Below are 15,121 nucleotides of genomic sequence, written 5' to 3'. Positions count from 1 at the left end.
GGGAAAAATCTTCCAGCCAACGTGCACACACGCGCGCGCACACCTGAATGGAATGGGCATGAACAACACATCTCGAAGAGCAACAGTTACAAGAAGTGAGTAACCATTTTTTCGGACATCATGCAACACTGGTTTTCGGCACAGGAGGCAGTATCTTTGCAGTTAGGCAAAACTCCCACCTATCTCCCTCCTCCAAATACACACGCAAACCCCCGCAAAGATTGAGGCTGACGTGATGCACGCGAGGGCTTTGTGTTGTCCTCAGAACAACAACGGGTTGTTGAGCATGTTTTGTTCTGTGTTCCAGGTAATCAGATGTCTTAATCCTGTTTATATATTAAAATCCTATAAATATCTCTGCAGATTTATTTTATATAGGATTCGTTTGAAGAAATATTTTTAAATATTCAATTTAGCTTGATGTAAAGACTCTTATTTAGCTCCATTATTGCATTACTGAGAAGTATTGATTAAAATTATCTTGCAGTATGCTTGATTTTTCCCCCCCACATGTTTTACAAACAGGGATATTTCACAGCTATGAGATCACAACCGTTCAAACAGCTTTCTGATGACCTCATGGGTGGGAGGTCTGTCTTTACTCAAACTGGTATTGAGATTTTGATTATGACAATGAAATGCAAATTTCTAATGTATGAAAGTTCATAAAATGGGCTGATTAGAAAGTTTTCTAGACTCCTGTTAAAAAATGCTGTTTGTTTATCTTCTCTTAAAGCGTAAGTACCTTTGTTTCTTTGCTCAGTCAGCTTCTCAAATATTCAAAGTCTTTCCTTAATCAAATCTCAATCTGGTGGAGTTTTTAATTTCCATTTCCAAATTTAATTAGATTGTATTTCTGATTTTTGTGATCCTACCTTCATTTCCCGCTTGAAGTCAGTTCCTGGGCCATATTGTGGTGTTAGAGGGCAGAAGGCCAGAGAGCAGATAAGGAAACAACAGCTGAAGAGTCAAGTCCCAGGTGGTGTTCTGTGACCCTATCAAAGCAGTAAAATACTCTCCAGTGCAGCCTCCCTACTTCAAAGCTTTGAGGAGGCTGAGGTCAGGTGAACTCCAGCAGCTGCTGGGGAGAGGAAGGGAAATGGGGTAATAGACTCTTACTAAGATCATGACTGGAGGGAGAGGGCTAGAATCTGAACCTTCTAAAAATGAATTAGGTTCATGCCGTGATCTGCCCAGGGCTGCTGATACTAGCAGTGAGCCTACTGCATCCCCTTCCAGCAGCTTTTGGCACATCATTTACTCATGTCCATGCTGGCAGCTGCCAGTGGTGCTAGCTTCCTGGGTAGGCTCAAGAGAAAGACTTAGCATTTCTGGGCATACCAGAGATGCTGATCCCATTCCTAGAGGATTAAGTTTTCATGAGTTTCCTCTGCCCTTGCTCTTAGTGAGCATTTCCCCACCTTTGCAAGTGGGTTCCTAGGTTCTGCCTTTTACCTTCCCCCGTAGCTAGCGCTGTCCATTTCTCTCTCCTTTCTCCTCTACCCTGTGCCCCCCCCCCCCCCACACACACACACACTCTCTCGCTCGCTCGCATAGAGACAGAGGGGAGGCAGATTAATTTACCTTTGTGGCAGGGTCCAAGAACAGCAGCTGGGATATCTACTGCCTGTGTGCTTTGCAACCTTCTGCCTGCTATGTCATCAAAGGATGTGTCAGGAAGAGAAAACAGGGTATACAAATGAGAAATACAACCTCAGATTGAACTGGCAAATCAATATACATGCACAGCTAGCTGGGAATTCAGATGTCCATTTGTACTAGTTGTGCTCTTCTGCAAACAGCTGATTTCACTAACTGGTTAGAAATAGCAAAGTGAGAATTGTGGACGTTTTAATGACACCAGATCACTCTGTTTGTGTACTTGCAGAAGGTGCTTGTATGGTCTGTTGGGTTAATTTTCTTAATGATAGTTAAAATTTTATACACATTTTTAAAGCTTTCTTTTTGTCCTTCAAGAATTACCTCTGCAGACCCGCTTTCTTGTGGGCATACTCCTTGGCATGGCAAGCTCTGAACCGTCTAGAAATAGTGGCCCCTGGGGCAGTGTGCCTGTGGTTTCAGGGCATATAAGAGACCCCATCCCCAAGTGCTCTGTCCCTTTTGACCTGAAGTAGGAAATAGTCTCAGAATCACCAGTTAGGCTACATTACAGAAATAATTATTCCTCAGCTCCTTAAACTGAATGGGGGGTTAAGTAATGTGTCCTCCCACTCTGAAAAATAGTCTCCAGTAAAAAGATAGGAGAAAAGAGTATAGTTGCCAGAAATGTTTGTGACACAGATGCCACTTTCGACTCATATTTTGTTGTAAAGCTTGAAATACTGAAGAGTTTCCAATTTAGCAGGCAAAAGTGACCAGAGGACAATAAACTTTCCAGGGTCAGCTGAGCTCCCACTCCTTTCCACCCAGCCTCTTCCTCTCTTCCCAACTGACTGTCTTTCTCACTCAGGTGCCTCAGTCCTGCACAGCTCTCAGTTGGAAGAAGAGGAAGCAACATCTGGTCAAGATGGGTGAGGGAGGGGTACAGTTTATGGCGGGGTTTGGAGCTAATGCCTGTAATTTTTAACTATCCATTAAAAACGAGGAAAGATATATTTAAAATGCATCTTTTTTATTACCTCCCCATTCCCATTCACTTTTTTTAAACCAACTCTGTAAATAGAGGCAGAGAGATTTTGTTTTTCAATTTGGTAGTTGGTGATGTTGTGACACTTGGGCCTTCAAATTTACCCAGATTGTGAGCTTAACTGTAAAAAGTATGTAACAATTCATAAAATGTTACGATAACCAAAAATAGCAAATGTTGAAGGGCACAGTACGAAAGGAATGCAAAATAACTCTGTTAGTCTAAACAAAATATCTAAGTCAGTATAATTCAAAAAATGTGTTTTGCTACCCCTCACTTTTTGGGTCCTTAAAAGAACGAAATTTTGTGGGGAAAGTACAAAAGAGTTTTTAAAAAGCACACTTGAAAGAACAGACAGAGGCTACTGAAGCAAGCTTCACCATCATGGCTGCCACTTCCTCTATTTCTTGGGACCCTGGGCCTTCCTTATCCTGATCTTCAGAAATGTCCTGACCAGACCAGGCCAGGGGGAGAGAGAGGGAGCCAGTTTACAACCCAGATACCACCTGGGATGAAAGAACTTTAACAGCAGCAGCAATAAAAACAGCTCGAGCCCATGTCAACTAACATCTTCTCTTTTTTCTAAAAATGAACAGTTATTACCATCTTTAATACCATCTAAGAGACTGTCAAACAAGGAATTTTTTCTTTCTAAAACTCTCTCCAACTAAAGATATAGAAAACAAAAAATGTTAAAACGAGAGCCTTATTTAATACTTTATGTTTCAAAGGTTTTAACTGTTTCTCCTTCTTTTCTAGATCTTTAATAAAAGGTTAAAAAGGTTTTTAATTGTATATTTGCCATGGTGCTAAGTAGGCTGAGGTCTCTGTACACCAAACCCCAGACCTTGTTTAAAACTGTTTAATATTAGGCAGTAACTTAGTTACATTAACACCTCTAGCCCATTATTCCTTCTAAATTAATATAACTGTGTACAATTGTTACATCATCAAGAAATCCCACCTGGCCAATCAGAGTGCACCCTGGACAATGACTGCCCAAAACCAGATTCTAGAGTCCAGCTCCCTCTCCCTTTGCTGTGTTGGCTCTCCAATACTACCAGGAGTAAAAAACTGTACAATCCTATTCCAGTCTCTAAAGTCAGCAGCTCTGCACCTTATTGCCTAAGTGATTTTTGAAAATGGGACTTAAGCTGTGCTAAATTGCTTAAGCACTTTAAAAAAATTGTGCCTGTAGTCTCTTTGGTCAATTTAGAAAATGTGTGAGGCTGAGTTTGTCCGTATTATGGCATCTTAGGTATTTTGGTGTAGGGCTATATAATTATCAAAGTTTCTTTTCTTTTCTGTAGAAAGTACACCTGTACGCACTTCTGATGTGGATTATCGACTGTTAGAAGCGTCCAAAGCAGGAGATTTGGAAACTGTGAAGGTAGGTTTGTCTAGGTGATACTTGTAGGATGGAAAGTATTACTGAGCAAGACCTTCTCTGCTAGGAGAAGGTGGAATGACCTAAAAATCAAAAGGGAATCCTACAAAAAGTGGAAAAATGGACAGATTGCTAAGGAGGAATACAAAAGAATAGCATAAGCTTGTAGGGACAAAATCAGAAAGGCTAAGGCAAAAAATGAGTTACACCTGGCAAGGGACATAAAAGGCAATAAGAAGTTTGTTAAATACATTAGGAGCAAGAGAAAGATAAAGGAAAGTGTAGGTCCTCTACTTAGTGGAGAAGGAGAACTAATAATTGATGACATCAAGAAGGCTGAGGTGTTTAATGCCTGTTTTGCCTCAGGGTTCACTAAAAAGGTTAATGGTGACCAGATAGTCAACACAATTAAAATTAACAACAAGGGGGAAGAAACACCAGCCAAAAATGGGGAAAGAACAGGTTAAAGAATATTTAGATAGGTTAAATATATTCAACTCTACAAGGCCTGATGAAATTCATTCTAGGGTACTTAAGGGACTAGCTGAAGCAACCTTGGAACCATTAGCAATTATCTGTGAGAGCTCTTGGAGGATGGAAGAAGTCCCAGAGGGCTGGAGAAAGGTTCTATTGTTTACCCATCTTCAAAAAGGGGAACAAAGAGGAGCTGAGGAATTATAAATCAGTCAGTCTTACTTTGATACCTAGAAAAATACTGGAACATTTGTAAAAAGAAAAGGAGTACTTGTGGCACCTTAGAGACTAACAAATTTATTAGAGCATAAGCTTTCATGAGCTACAGCAAGCTCTAATAAATTTGTTAGTCTCTAAGGTGCCACAAGTACTCCTTTTCTTTTTACGGATACAGACTAACACGGCTGCTACTCTGAAACCTGTCATGGAACATTTGTGAACACCTAGAGGATAATTGGATTATAAGAAATAGCCAGCATGGATTTGTCAAGAACAAATCTTGCCAAAACAACCTAATTTCCTTCTTTGACGTGGTAACCGGCCTAGTAGATGGGGGGAAGCAATAGATGGGATATATATCTTGATTTTAGTAAGGCTTTTGACTCAGACCATTTGAAATTTTTATAAGCAAATTAGGGAAATGCGGTCTAGATGAAGTTACTATAAAGTGGGCGTAAAACTGGTTGAATGACCATATTCAAAGAGTAGTTATCAATTGTTTGCTTTCCAACTGGGAGGATGTATATAGTGGGGTCCTGCAGGGATCAGTCCTGGGTCTGGTATTATTCAATATTTTCATTAATGACTTGGATAGTGGAGTAGAGAGTATGCTTACAAAATCTGCAGATGACATGAAGCTGGGTTTTGAGCATTTTGGAGAATAGGATTATAATTCAAAATGACTTTAACAATTGGCTGATTCATCTGAATTCAGTAAGATGAAATTCAATAAAGATAAGTTCTTTGCAGTACTTAATGTAGGAAGAAAAAATGAAGGGCACAACTAGAAAATGGGGAATAACTGTCTAGGTGGTGTTATTCCTAAAAAGGATCTGTGATCTACAAACTGAATGTGAGTCAACAATCTGGTGCACGGGAAGTAATTGTCCCACTCTGCTCAGCACTGTTCAGGCCTCAGCTGGAGTACTGTGTCCTATTCTGGACACCTCACTTCAGGAAAGATGTGGACCAGTTGGAGAGAATCCAGAGGAGAGCAACAACAACGACCAAAGGTTTAGAAAACCTGACCTAGGAGGAAAAGTTTAAAAAAAAAAAAAAAAGGGAAGGGGGGGCTGTCTTGAGAAAAGAATCTTTAAATGTGCTAATGGCTGTTATAAAGAGGACTGTGATCAGTAGTTCTCTATGTCCACTGAAGGTAGAACAAGAAGTAATGGGCTTAATCTGCAGCGAGAGAGATTTAGGTTAGATATTAGGAAATTTTTCTAACTATAAGGATAATGAAGCTCTGGAATAGGCTCCCAAGAGAGATTGTAGAATCCCCATCATTAGAGATTTTTAAGAACAGGTTGGACAAACACCTGTCAGGGATAGTGTAGGAATACTGGGTTCTGCCTCAGCTCACGGGGCTGACTGGATGACTTCTCAAGGCCCCTTCCAGCACTACATTTCAATGATTCTGTGATCTTGGTTCTGTCACTGCTTTCTTTTAAATGTTCAGAAATGTTGTTTTTTCTTGTTCCTGTGGAATGACCCCACTCTCCCATGCTTGGGCGCTTGTGCACATGAGAGTTCAGGCACACGCTCAATAATGTGATCATTATACGGTGTTTTCCCTACCTAACCACTGTTTCTTCCATTAACTGTGGAATGCAAAGCATCCGTGAGCAAGTATTCATTAATGCCAGTGCCTGTAAATGTGGTGACCGTACATAATTTGTTTTATCTAAAAGAACAGCCACAAAAGTCAGATCTGGCACATGGCACGTACCATAATTATGGTTTAAATAGAATTTCTCTTTTCAGTGTTCTCTACCAATCCAGACATTTGGAATTATAGTTCCTCCCAGCCATCTGATGGAGACAAAGCACACATGCTTTTGAGAATGTCACATATAAGGGTCCAGATATCCCTTAGCCATTAGTAGATTGAGCACACTGTGTCCCCCTAGCAGGCTGCCAGAGGAGAGAGAGAAGTTGGTCCTTGAGACCTAAAGGAAGCCGCATGGCACACTTTGGTCTGTGGCTGCCATAGCAGCACATATGAGGCATTGAAAGCCAGTGAGCCTTAGCCCCTCGTGCAGGGCTGATGAGAAGGGGAGAAGAGGAGACAATTATACTGGGGCCCCAAGCTCAGGGGGGCCCTAAAATGTCTTTAACAAGGGTGAAATGGGAGTGAAATTGGAGGGGAGGGGTCCCAGAGAACATGATGAACAGGGGCCCCAATTTTTTCTCGATGGGCTTGCCCATGTGTAACAGGGAAACCCCCACACCTTTACTAGCATATCCAGACCCTAGCAAGAGAATGAGGCCCCAGTCCAGGGCTGGGCTCCAATTCTGCTAGCATTGCCAGACCCTCGTCCTGCATGAAGTGCCAGGGCAGCTTGGGCTTGAGAGGGGTGAACAGGGCCAAGTGTCCCCTCAGAAAGCCCCGAAAAGGTAGGAGGCGCCACACCAACACTTGGCCTCTTTAGGGCAGGAAGGGATTCAGGAGCCCCACAACAGGATGACTGCTCCTTGGACCCCAGCATCTGCAGCTCCCAGGATAAAGAAAAGGAGTAGAAAACAGGGACAGACCCAACTCTGCCCCTTCCTTGGGCAGGTGCAGCACTTGCCTTGAGGAGGGACACTGGTCCTAGGAAAGCCCCCTGTAGCTTTCATAGTCATGTCTTGGTTTGAGCTGCAAATTGAACTGTCTTGGACCTTGAGCACCTTCCACCATACCCATGCCAGCTGATGAGCAGGTCTAGCACCAGTCTTCTTCCTGCAGAAGATTTGCTCTCCACCATGGAGCAGGGAGTGTACCGGCAGCTGCAGCCCCGGGAATCAGCTTCCCACACACACACCATTGGCAAGCAGACTGGGGGCAGAGAGGAGAAGCTGCTCCAGCTGTTCTTAACAACACTTTAGTCCTCATAGAAAATGCGGGATGGGAGCATCTTGCTGGTGTGTAGCTCTGCCTGCAGATGCTCACCAAACTCCGTCAGATCAGAATTCCAGCTCCCACAGGGGCAGGTAGGAGATTAAGGACAAAGAGCAGCCACCATTCTCGGTTACCCCTGAGAGGTGAAAGGGATGAGCTAAGGAAAGAAAGCAATGTGCTCTTCCCTCTCCATGCCCCCAACTGACTGTGCCCAGCTTGGCTCCACATGGGCAGAGACACTGAAGAAGAGAAACCTCTACAGCTGTCACTTGGAGCAGGACCACACCTCCAGCTGCCTCCTCCTATTCTTCCTCGTAGGGCTCCCCTGCTGTTCAGTCTGGACTTCACGAAGATTTGGGGCTCTGCCTTCTGGTATTTAAAGAGCAAGCCAGGACAGAGACAACAGGAAGAGTGCAGCCCCCATCCATTCCATTGCAGAGAAGAAATAGCTGAGTTCTGGTCACAGAATACCACTCAAGATGTCAGTCCAGTCAGACACCACTCAAGTCTGCAAGGCCTAGCTGAGGAGGAGGTCGAGCAGTGAGAAATAGGCTTCCCCAATCTTAAGAGAAGGCTGAACCCCTTACAGAGGGGACCAGCCAGTAGCGTAGCTGGGGGGAGCGGTACAGCGGTCGCACTCCCACCGAGCAGAAGTGGGGCCTTTTTAATTTTTACTCGCACGGCGGGTCTTCAGCGGCACCCGCTTGTATTCACCCGGCAGCACTTCGGGTCTTCCGCGTCGGGTCCTTCACTCGCTCCGGGTCTTCGGCGGCATTTTGGCGGTGAGGGGTCCAAGTGAAGGCGCTGATGCCGGAGCGCCACCAAGTGAGTACAAGCGGGTGGCACCTTTTTTTATCTCCACTCCCCCTGTTTTCTCCACCTGGGTACGCCACTGGGACCAGCCAACATTGTTAGAGGTTGGCATGTACTTGGGAGGTATTTGCTGGGGCCAGGGAACTCTTATCCTCCTCTTACAGGGCTCTACTTCCATGTTGGAGCAGAGACTAGGGCACCCTAGACAGAAAACCAGCCCAACAAGCTCTTTGACCTCTGGGTGTCAGACATGGAGGTGCTCCTTTAGAGCCTGAGGGATGGATGCTGCCATGTCAGAGGTGGAAAGAGAACAGCAATCCCTCTGGAAAGAGAAGTAGCTCTCAAAGGTCTTCTTGACATATGAGGTATGCCTGACAAGGTCCTTCATAGTTACTATAGCTTCAGTACATGCGACATGCACCTCCCATGGGGCAGTGAGGTGCCTACTGAAGCTTGGAAGTTTCCAGAGGCCAAAAATGAGAGCTCTGAGCAGGCCAACACTCTCCCAGTTTGCACTCGAATATGTTGTCCATGTATTACACCATACAGGATATAATCCTATCAATGGGAGCCTTAGCAGAGGGCCAGAGACCCCTGCAGCTAAAACAGTGGGTAGCATATTCTACCTCCAACACCAGGCTAGAAGCCATACCCTTTTTCAAGGCAGGCTTTTTTCAGGAAGAAGTTGGAGAAGATCCACTAACTCTTAGCGTCTTCAGAGAATTGAGGTCCAAGAGATTCCCAGCAGGTCCCCAGAATTTCAGATCAGTAGGCGCGTATCCAGGGAGATGAGGACCTACTAGCTAGTCCAATAAAAAAGGCAGACTAACAAAAGGATTAGCTTTTTATGTTACCAAAGAAGAGGTAACAGACTGCAGGGATCCCTTTCAGGCTTTAAATCGTTTGTCTGACGGTACAAGGGCCTGAGCGCAGAGTCCCAACATCACAGGAAGGCTGAGGGATTTCTTCCACATATGGGTCCCACCATGGGTCATGGACATGATAATAGACCAGTATGCCTAGTTAAGGGCAATGTGAGATGATCCAGGGACTTTGTCGTTCTGTTGCCCTGTAGCCATGTCAGTTACAGATACAGGCCAATCGCTGGTCTGGGGAGAAGAGGGGGACACAAGGATCTACTTAATTGTCTCCAAAATAGTGGGGGAGTCTGTGTCCAGTTTTGGACTTGCAAAGAGTCACCTCCTTCCTCGGGATTCAGGATGGAGTCACTAATGCCTGTTGTTCAAACTGAACCATCTCCAGGATATGCCAATCCTTGAGTCTCACCAGAAGTGTCTTAGATGCATGGAAACAGGAGCAAATCGAACAGATATCCTGGAAACCCCACCACCCCCCACTGTTCCTCAGACATTCTTGTCAACTGCTGGAAATGGCCCACTTTGATCACTACAAAAGGCCCCCCCCCCCCCCCCCGCTCTCCTGCTGGTAATAGCTCACCTTAAGTGATCACTCTGGTTACAGTGTGTATGGTTACACCCATTGTTTCATGTTCTCTATGTATATAAATCTCCCCACTGTATTTTCCACTGAATGCATCCGATGAAGTGAGCTGTAGCTCACAAAAGCTTATGCTCAAATAAATTGGTTAGTCTCTAAGGTGCTACAAGTATTCCTTTTCTTTTGCGAATACAGACTAATACGGCTGCTACTCTGAAACCTGGAAATACTCTGGACCTTGGATTTATTGTACATTTAACCCCTTCTCCCATCCGTGATAGTCAGGGTACTGCAGAAGTTTGCCAGATCTAGGGGAGCTTTTTGAAGCTCCAGTATGCTGGAGGGGGGATAGCTCAGTGGTTTGAGCATTGGCCTGCTAAACCCAGGGTTGTGAGTTTAATCCTTGAGGGGGGCCATTTTGGGATCTGGGGCAAAAATTGGAGATTGGTCCTGCTTTGAGCAGGGGATTGGACTAGATGACCTCCTGAGGTCCCTTCCAACCCTGATATTCTATGATCTATGGTCTTAGATTCTATGATCTAAGAAGGCAGTGGTACCTGTAATTGGTGATGTCTGTGTCCCCACCCTCTCTTCAGCTCTTGTTAATTCTGTTACCAGGGATAGTGTCCAGTAGTTCATGACGGCCCAGCACAGTTTGCAATCTCAATTGAGGCCACAGTGCCAGTCATCCTGGATATCTTGCAAGCTTGTGTAACTTTGAGCCTGAGTGTCAGGTACATTCGAGTTCAGGCCATGATAGTCACAGTGTTCAGAGGCTCAGTTGGTATAGTCTCAGTTGGCTATCATCCCAAAGTTTCCAGGTTTCTGAGGGCAGTGGATAAACTGAGAGTGGTAGTTCATTATCCGAAGCCTGCATGGGGCTTGAATCTGGTGTTGAGTGTTTCCATGGCTCTCCCTTTGGATCATCTGAGAAGTATTTCTCTGCGACAACTATCCTTAAATCCTGTTAGTAATAGCATTATGTTCAGCAAGAAGATAAGGGAGCATAATCCCTTTCCTGCAAACAGCTGTATATAATTTTTCTTGGACAAAGTCATGCTAAAGACTTGGCCAGAACTCAGGCCCAAGACATTGTCTGTCTTTCCCCTAAACAGAGAATTTGCCGTACCTACATTTGGTCCCAATCCTGAGATGGCTACATTGCTCGAGCCCTGCAGATTTGTATGGATGGGACAATAGAGTTCAGGCAGACTCAGAGCTTTTCATCATGAACCAGGGTTTAAAAGTCAATTGCTATTCAGATCTGCTATCTCTGGATGCATCAGAGAGGCTATACGGCAGGAAAGAAAGTACACCTGTAAAGTTCATCCTATCTGACAAGAAGGATTTGCAAGGTTAGTTCCCACATCTTTGTCAAACTTCATGGAATAAGCTTTCAGATGTGCCCTTTGTCAAAAGGTGTTGCAGGCAGTTGTCTAATGATGATCACACCTGTAATAAAATGATTAACTTCATTGTGGAGGTCTGAAGCATCTTCACTGCCGTAGAAAAGAGAAGGGGAAGGCTTCCTTAGCTGTTTTCTTTTTTGAGCTCTTCTATACCAGTTCCTATAAAATGCTGGTGCCTGTCTCATGCCTGAGAATGTCAATGCAGAGTCCCTGATATGGTCCAATTGCTACAGTTACTACAGTTATTTAATGGTTTTTGAATAGCATCAGTCTAAATTTTTCTTTAATACTGCTTTCGAAGTATTAAACTGAAGGCTGAGCAATGACAGACCTTGATAGCTGAGTGTATGGCATCCTCAAAAGCTCAATGTTACCCTTTAAATGACGGTGCACATATACATTGCATTATACGTGTATGCTCCCAATGCAGTCAAGTTGGAGATTTTTGCCAGCAGTATCACTACACGACACATGTGCCCCTGCTCTCCTTGTGCTCTCAGGCAAGGACATAAAAGGGGCGTCCCGCTGCTCTCCTGTCAGGTCCTTCTCGCTGCCTGTGGCAAGAGTTGGAGCTCCCTAAAGCCTTAGCTTTGGTCAGCCAGCTTTAGAAAACTTTGTCCATAGTTGTTATAGTTATACTGTAAGTGTATTTAGTGTGTAGCATATACTGAAGTACAGAATAGTGTAGTATAGTTATGTAGAGATAGTTCTGTTAGTACCTGGAGGATTTACTATGACAAAAGCTCCAGGTTTTAGATAGTGCGCCACTTGCAGGGCCATTATCCCTTTCACAGATGGGCACAAGAGTTGTCTGATTTGTTTGAATGAGGGGCATGTGAGGGTCAAATGCTTTATTTGTACCTCCTTTCCCACCTGAACTAAGAAGCGGAGAGAGACTGTTGCTTGCAGGTTCACCTCACGAAAGGAGGCAATGTGACCTGTGTCTGAGCCATCTCCCAGTTGTGATCCTGGGGCCTCTGGATTGACTCAGAGTGCTCCAGCTTCTTCTGAGTCCAAAGATAAGTCTGGAAGCAAACGTCATGCTTCCCCATTTCTGTCTGGGTCAAAGAGTTCTAAATGTTCATTATCTCGCAAGACCTCTAAATCTAGGTCTTCTCCCAGAAATACATCTAGTAAGTCCTCCAGCACCCCCCGGAAAAGGGGAGTACAGAGTGTGGCACAGCCAGAGGACTGTGTCCTGAAGAGAATGCTGTGATCCTTGGAGCGACACGGGTCCAGGAGCAGAAGTGATGGTGGGTGAGAGATCCCCAACAATCAGCGTACCGACCTGTTTGAACTGATCCGCAAGACAACCAGCAGGAGGCATTAGCGTGGTGAGTCCCACCCCATCACAGGGTCTAAGTTATTTTCTGAAAAAACAGGTACCATGCACGTGGTTCAGTGGTAACAGCCAACACATTTGTTGTTTGGACATTCCAATTTTCCCTTTCCTGGACAATTGGCCAATGCAGGCAGCAGCATTAGATGAGTGTTATCATCATCATTGCTTGTCTAGGCTTGTCTCAGAGAATCTTTCACAGGATTTCTGACTGTATCAGAGTCTGCTACCAGCTTACTAAAGTCTCTCCTCCGTCGAGAATAACAGCTCACTCCACCAGAGCTCAGCTTTCCTGAGCAATGTTCCAATAGCTGATATATGCCAGGCAGCAACATGGTTGTCTGTACCTCTTCTACTCATTATGCCATTGCACAAGCTCTCTCTATGATGCCTGCTTTGGCAAGTCAGTGCTACGGTCTCCATTTTGATGATCCAAAGTCCCTCCACCTGAAAAGGAACTGCTGATGAGTCACCTACATTGGAATGTATATGAGCACAGTCAATCGAAGGAAGAAAGAAACAGTTACTTACCTTATAACAACTGTTCTTCAAGACATGTTGTGCACATACACATTCCACGACCCTCCCACCTTTCCTGATGGTTCGGTCATTGCTTACAGTGGTGTTAAGGAGTGGAGAGGGAGATGGTGGGTATGCCTCTCGTATGCCTTCACCTGGGAACAAGAGGAGAACACCCATATTGCTGGCAAAAGTCTCTGACTCGAGTGCACTGGGCACACATACACCTACAGTGAATGTGTAGGTACACAACACATCTCTAAGAACAACAGTTACTGAAAGTAAGTGACCATTTTTTCTGTCTCTGTTGATTGGAGAAACTATAACCCCCAAGTGTCTGGACTGGTACAGAAGATCTCAAAAAAAGAACATTAACAGGTAAAGAAAATTTCCCCTTGCATTACAACTGCCCCTCTATCTCACCTTCTCCCATACACCCTCAGCTTATCGTAGCTTTGGCAAACATAAGTGTGGTTGAAATATTGCACTGTTGGTTTCAGACACAAAGTGTCATAGAAAAATTGAGCAAAATTGGTTCGGCCTTGTATGTTGTCTGGTTTGGGTATATGTGTTACACATACATACAAACACTTCCCACACTGTGTGTTCCAATCAAAAATGTTGTGTGAACCAGCTCAACAGCTGAACTGACTTTATTCAAGCTTGATTTGTTCTGTATATTGCTCTGAGATCTATAGAACAAACAAAATCTGAAAAAAATGGGTCCATTGGTTCTTAAGTTAAAAATTGAAAAGTTTTTTCATACGTGTGTAGAATTTGTGGCAGGGAAGAGTCAGTTCAGCCTAAGGCTTATAATGTTGGAGATGAATATGCACAATAGACTTCGCCAGTAGAATCTGTACTGCGGAGGTTGGCCAGACAGAAGTCTCAGTCCCAGTACTGTGGGGGTTTCCCTATGCTTCAGAATAGACTAGAACATTGCGTGGTTATAGTTGGTAAATGTTTACTCTTTAATGGTGACTACTGTAGATCTAAGGCAGGTTTGGATGTTAGGGCCACTGTGAATTCTTTTAGCTTGATCTAAACTTGCAAGAGTTTTTAAAGCCTACCAGACCTTACAAAGATTTCACCATTTCCCAGACTACCTTGTGTCTGAAGAGGGAGACAGAGGGGTAATGGTGCCTCCCCATTCAAAGCAAGCGACCTAGACAAAGGAGCACATGGCTAAGATAAGAGTTCTTACCTCTGCCACTAAGTGGCCTTAACTTTTCATTTTTATGTAGCACTTTAAAAGTATTGTTTAGCTAGATCTCGCAACATTCTGTAAGAAAATAGCATCTTATTAGATGGGCTAATAGATGGGTTAACGAAAGTAGAAAGGTTGTGATTTCTTCAAGATCATACAGTAAATTAGTATAAGAGCCAGGATTAGAGCGTAGCTCTCCTGACTCCCCATTCCACTAGATGCCATTGTTTAATCCACTATACCACAGACCTCCCTAAACAAGCCACTAACAAGTCTTTCTGATTCCCCATCTGCAAAATGGGAATAATACCTGCTTGCCTCATCTTTTGACCCAACTAGACGGGGATTCTGTTTACCAGTATTCTAACTTGTGGATTTGGAGAGGTGAACTCAAAATATACTGCCTTAAAATAGGGGGAAAGTTGTCAAATCGAAGCCATGAACAATTAGGAAGTGCCCATGTTCAAGTTTATGAAACGTCCCACTATCAGAAAAGAATACTTTTTACTTTAATTAAGGGGGAAGAAATGAGTTGAAAACATAAACAAGTTTCTAACTGTGATCAAGTTCTGTAGTAAACGTTTTGTTTCCTCTTTGATCTCAACAGCAGCTTTGCAGTCCTCAGAATGTGAATTGCAGAGATTTGGAGGGACGTCATTCAACCCCGCTGCACTTTGCTGCAGGTTATAACCGTGTATCTGTAGTAGAGTATCTGCTGCACCATGGGGCAGATGTGCACGCCAAAGACAAAGGGTAACTTTTCAGTAT

At 44.0% G+C, this 15,121-nt stretch overlaps 1 protein-coding gene across 1 annotated transcript in view; it reads left to right on the top strand.

The window, feature by feature from the left end:
• The window catches only part of TNKS (tankyrase), a 278,738-nt gene that overhangs the window by 219,770 nt on the left and 43,847 nt on the right, over positions 1-15,121 (top strand). Inside the window, exons 13-14 of the mRNA XM_074950255.1 lie at positions 3,958-4,037; positions 14,961-15,106. Coding sequence (XP_074806356.1) covers positions 3,958-4,037; positions 14,961-15,106 — 226 coding nt within the window. The remainder of the gene's footprint in view (positions 1-3,957; positions 4,038-14,960; positions 15,107-15,121) is intronic.

The sequence above is a fragment of the Natator depressus genome, chromosome 4 (assembly GCF_965152275.1).
Source record: "Natator depressus isolate rNatDep1 chromosome 4, rNatDep2.hap1, whole genome shotgun sequence".
Classification (NCBI taxonomy): domain Eukaryota; kingdom Metazoa; phylum Chordata; order Testudines; family Cheloniidae; genus Natator; species Natator depressus.
The sequence above is the reverse complement of the archived record's forward strand: the minus strand, read 5'-3'. Positions and strand labels throughout refer to the sequence as shown.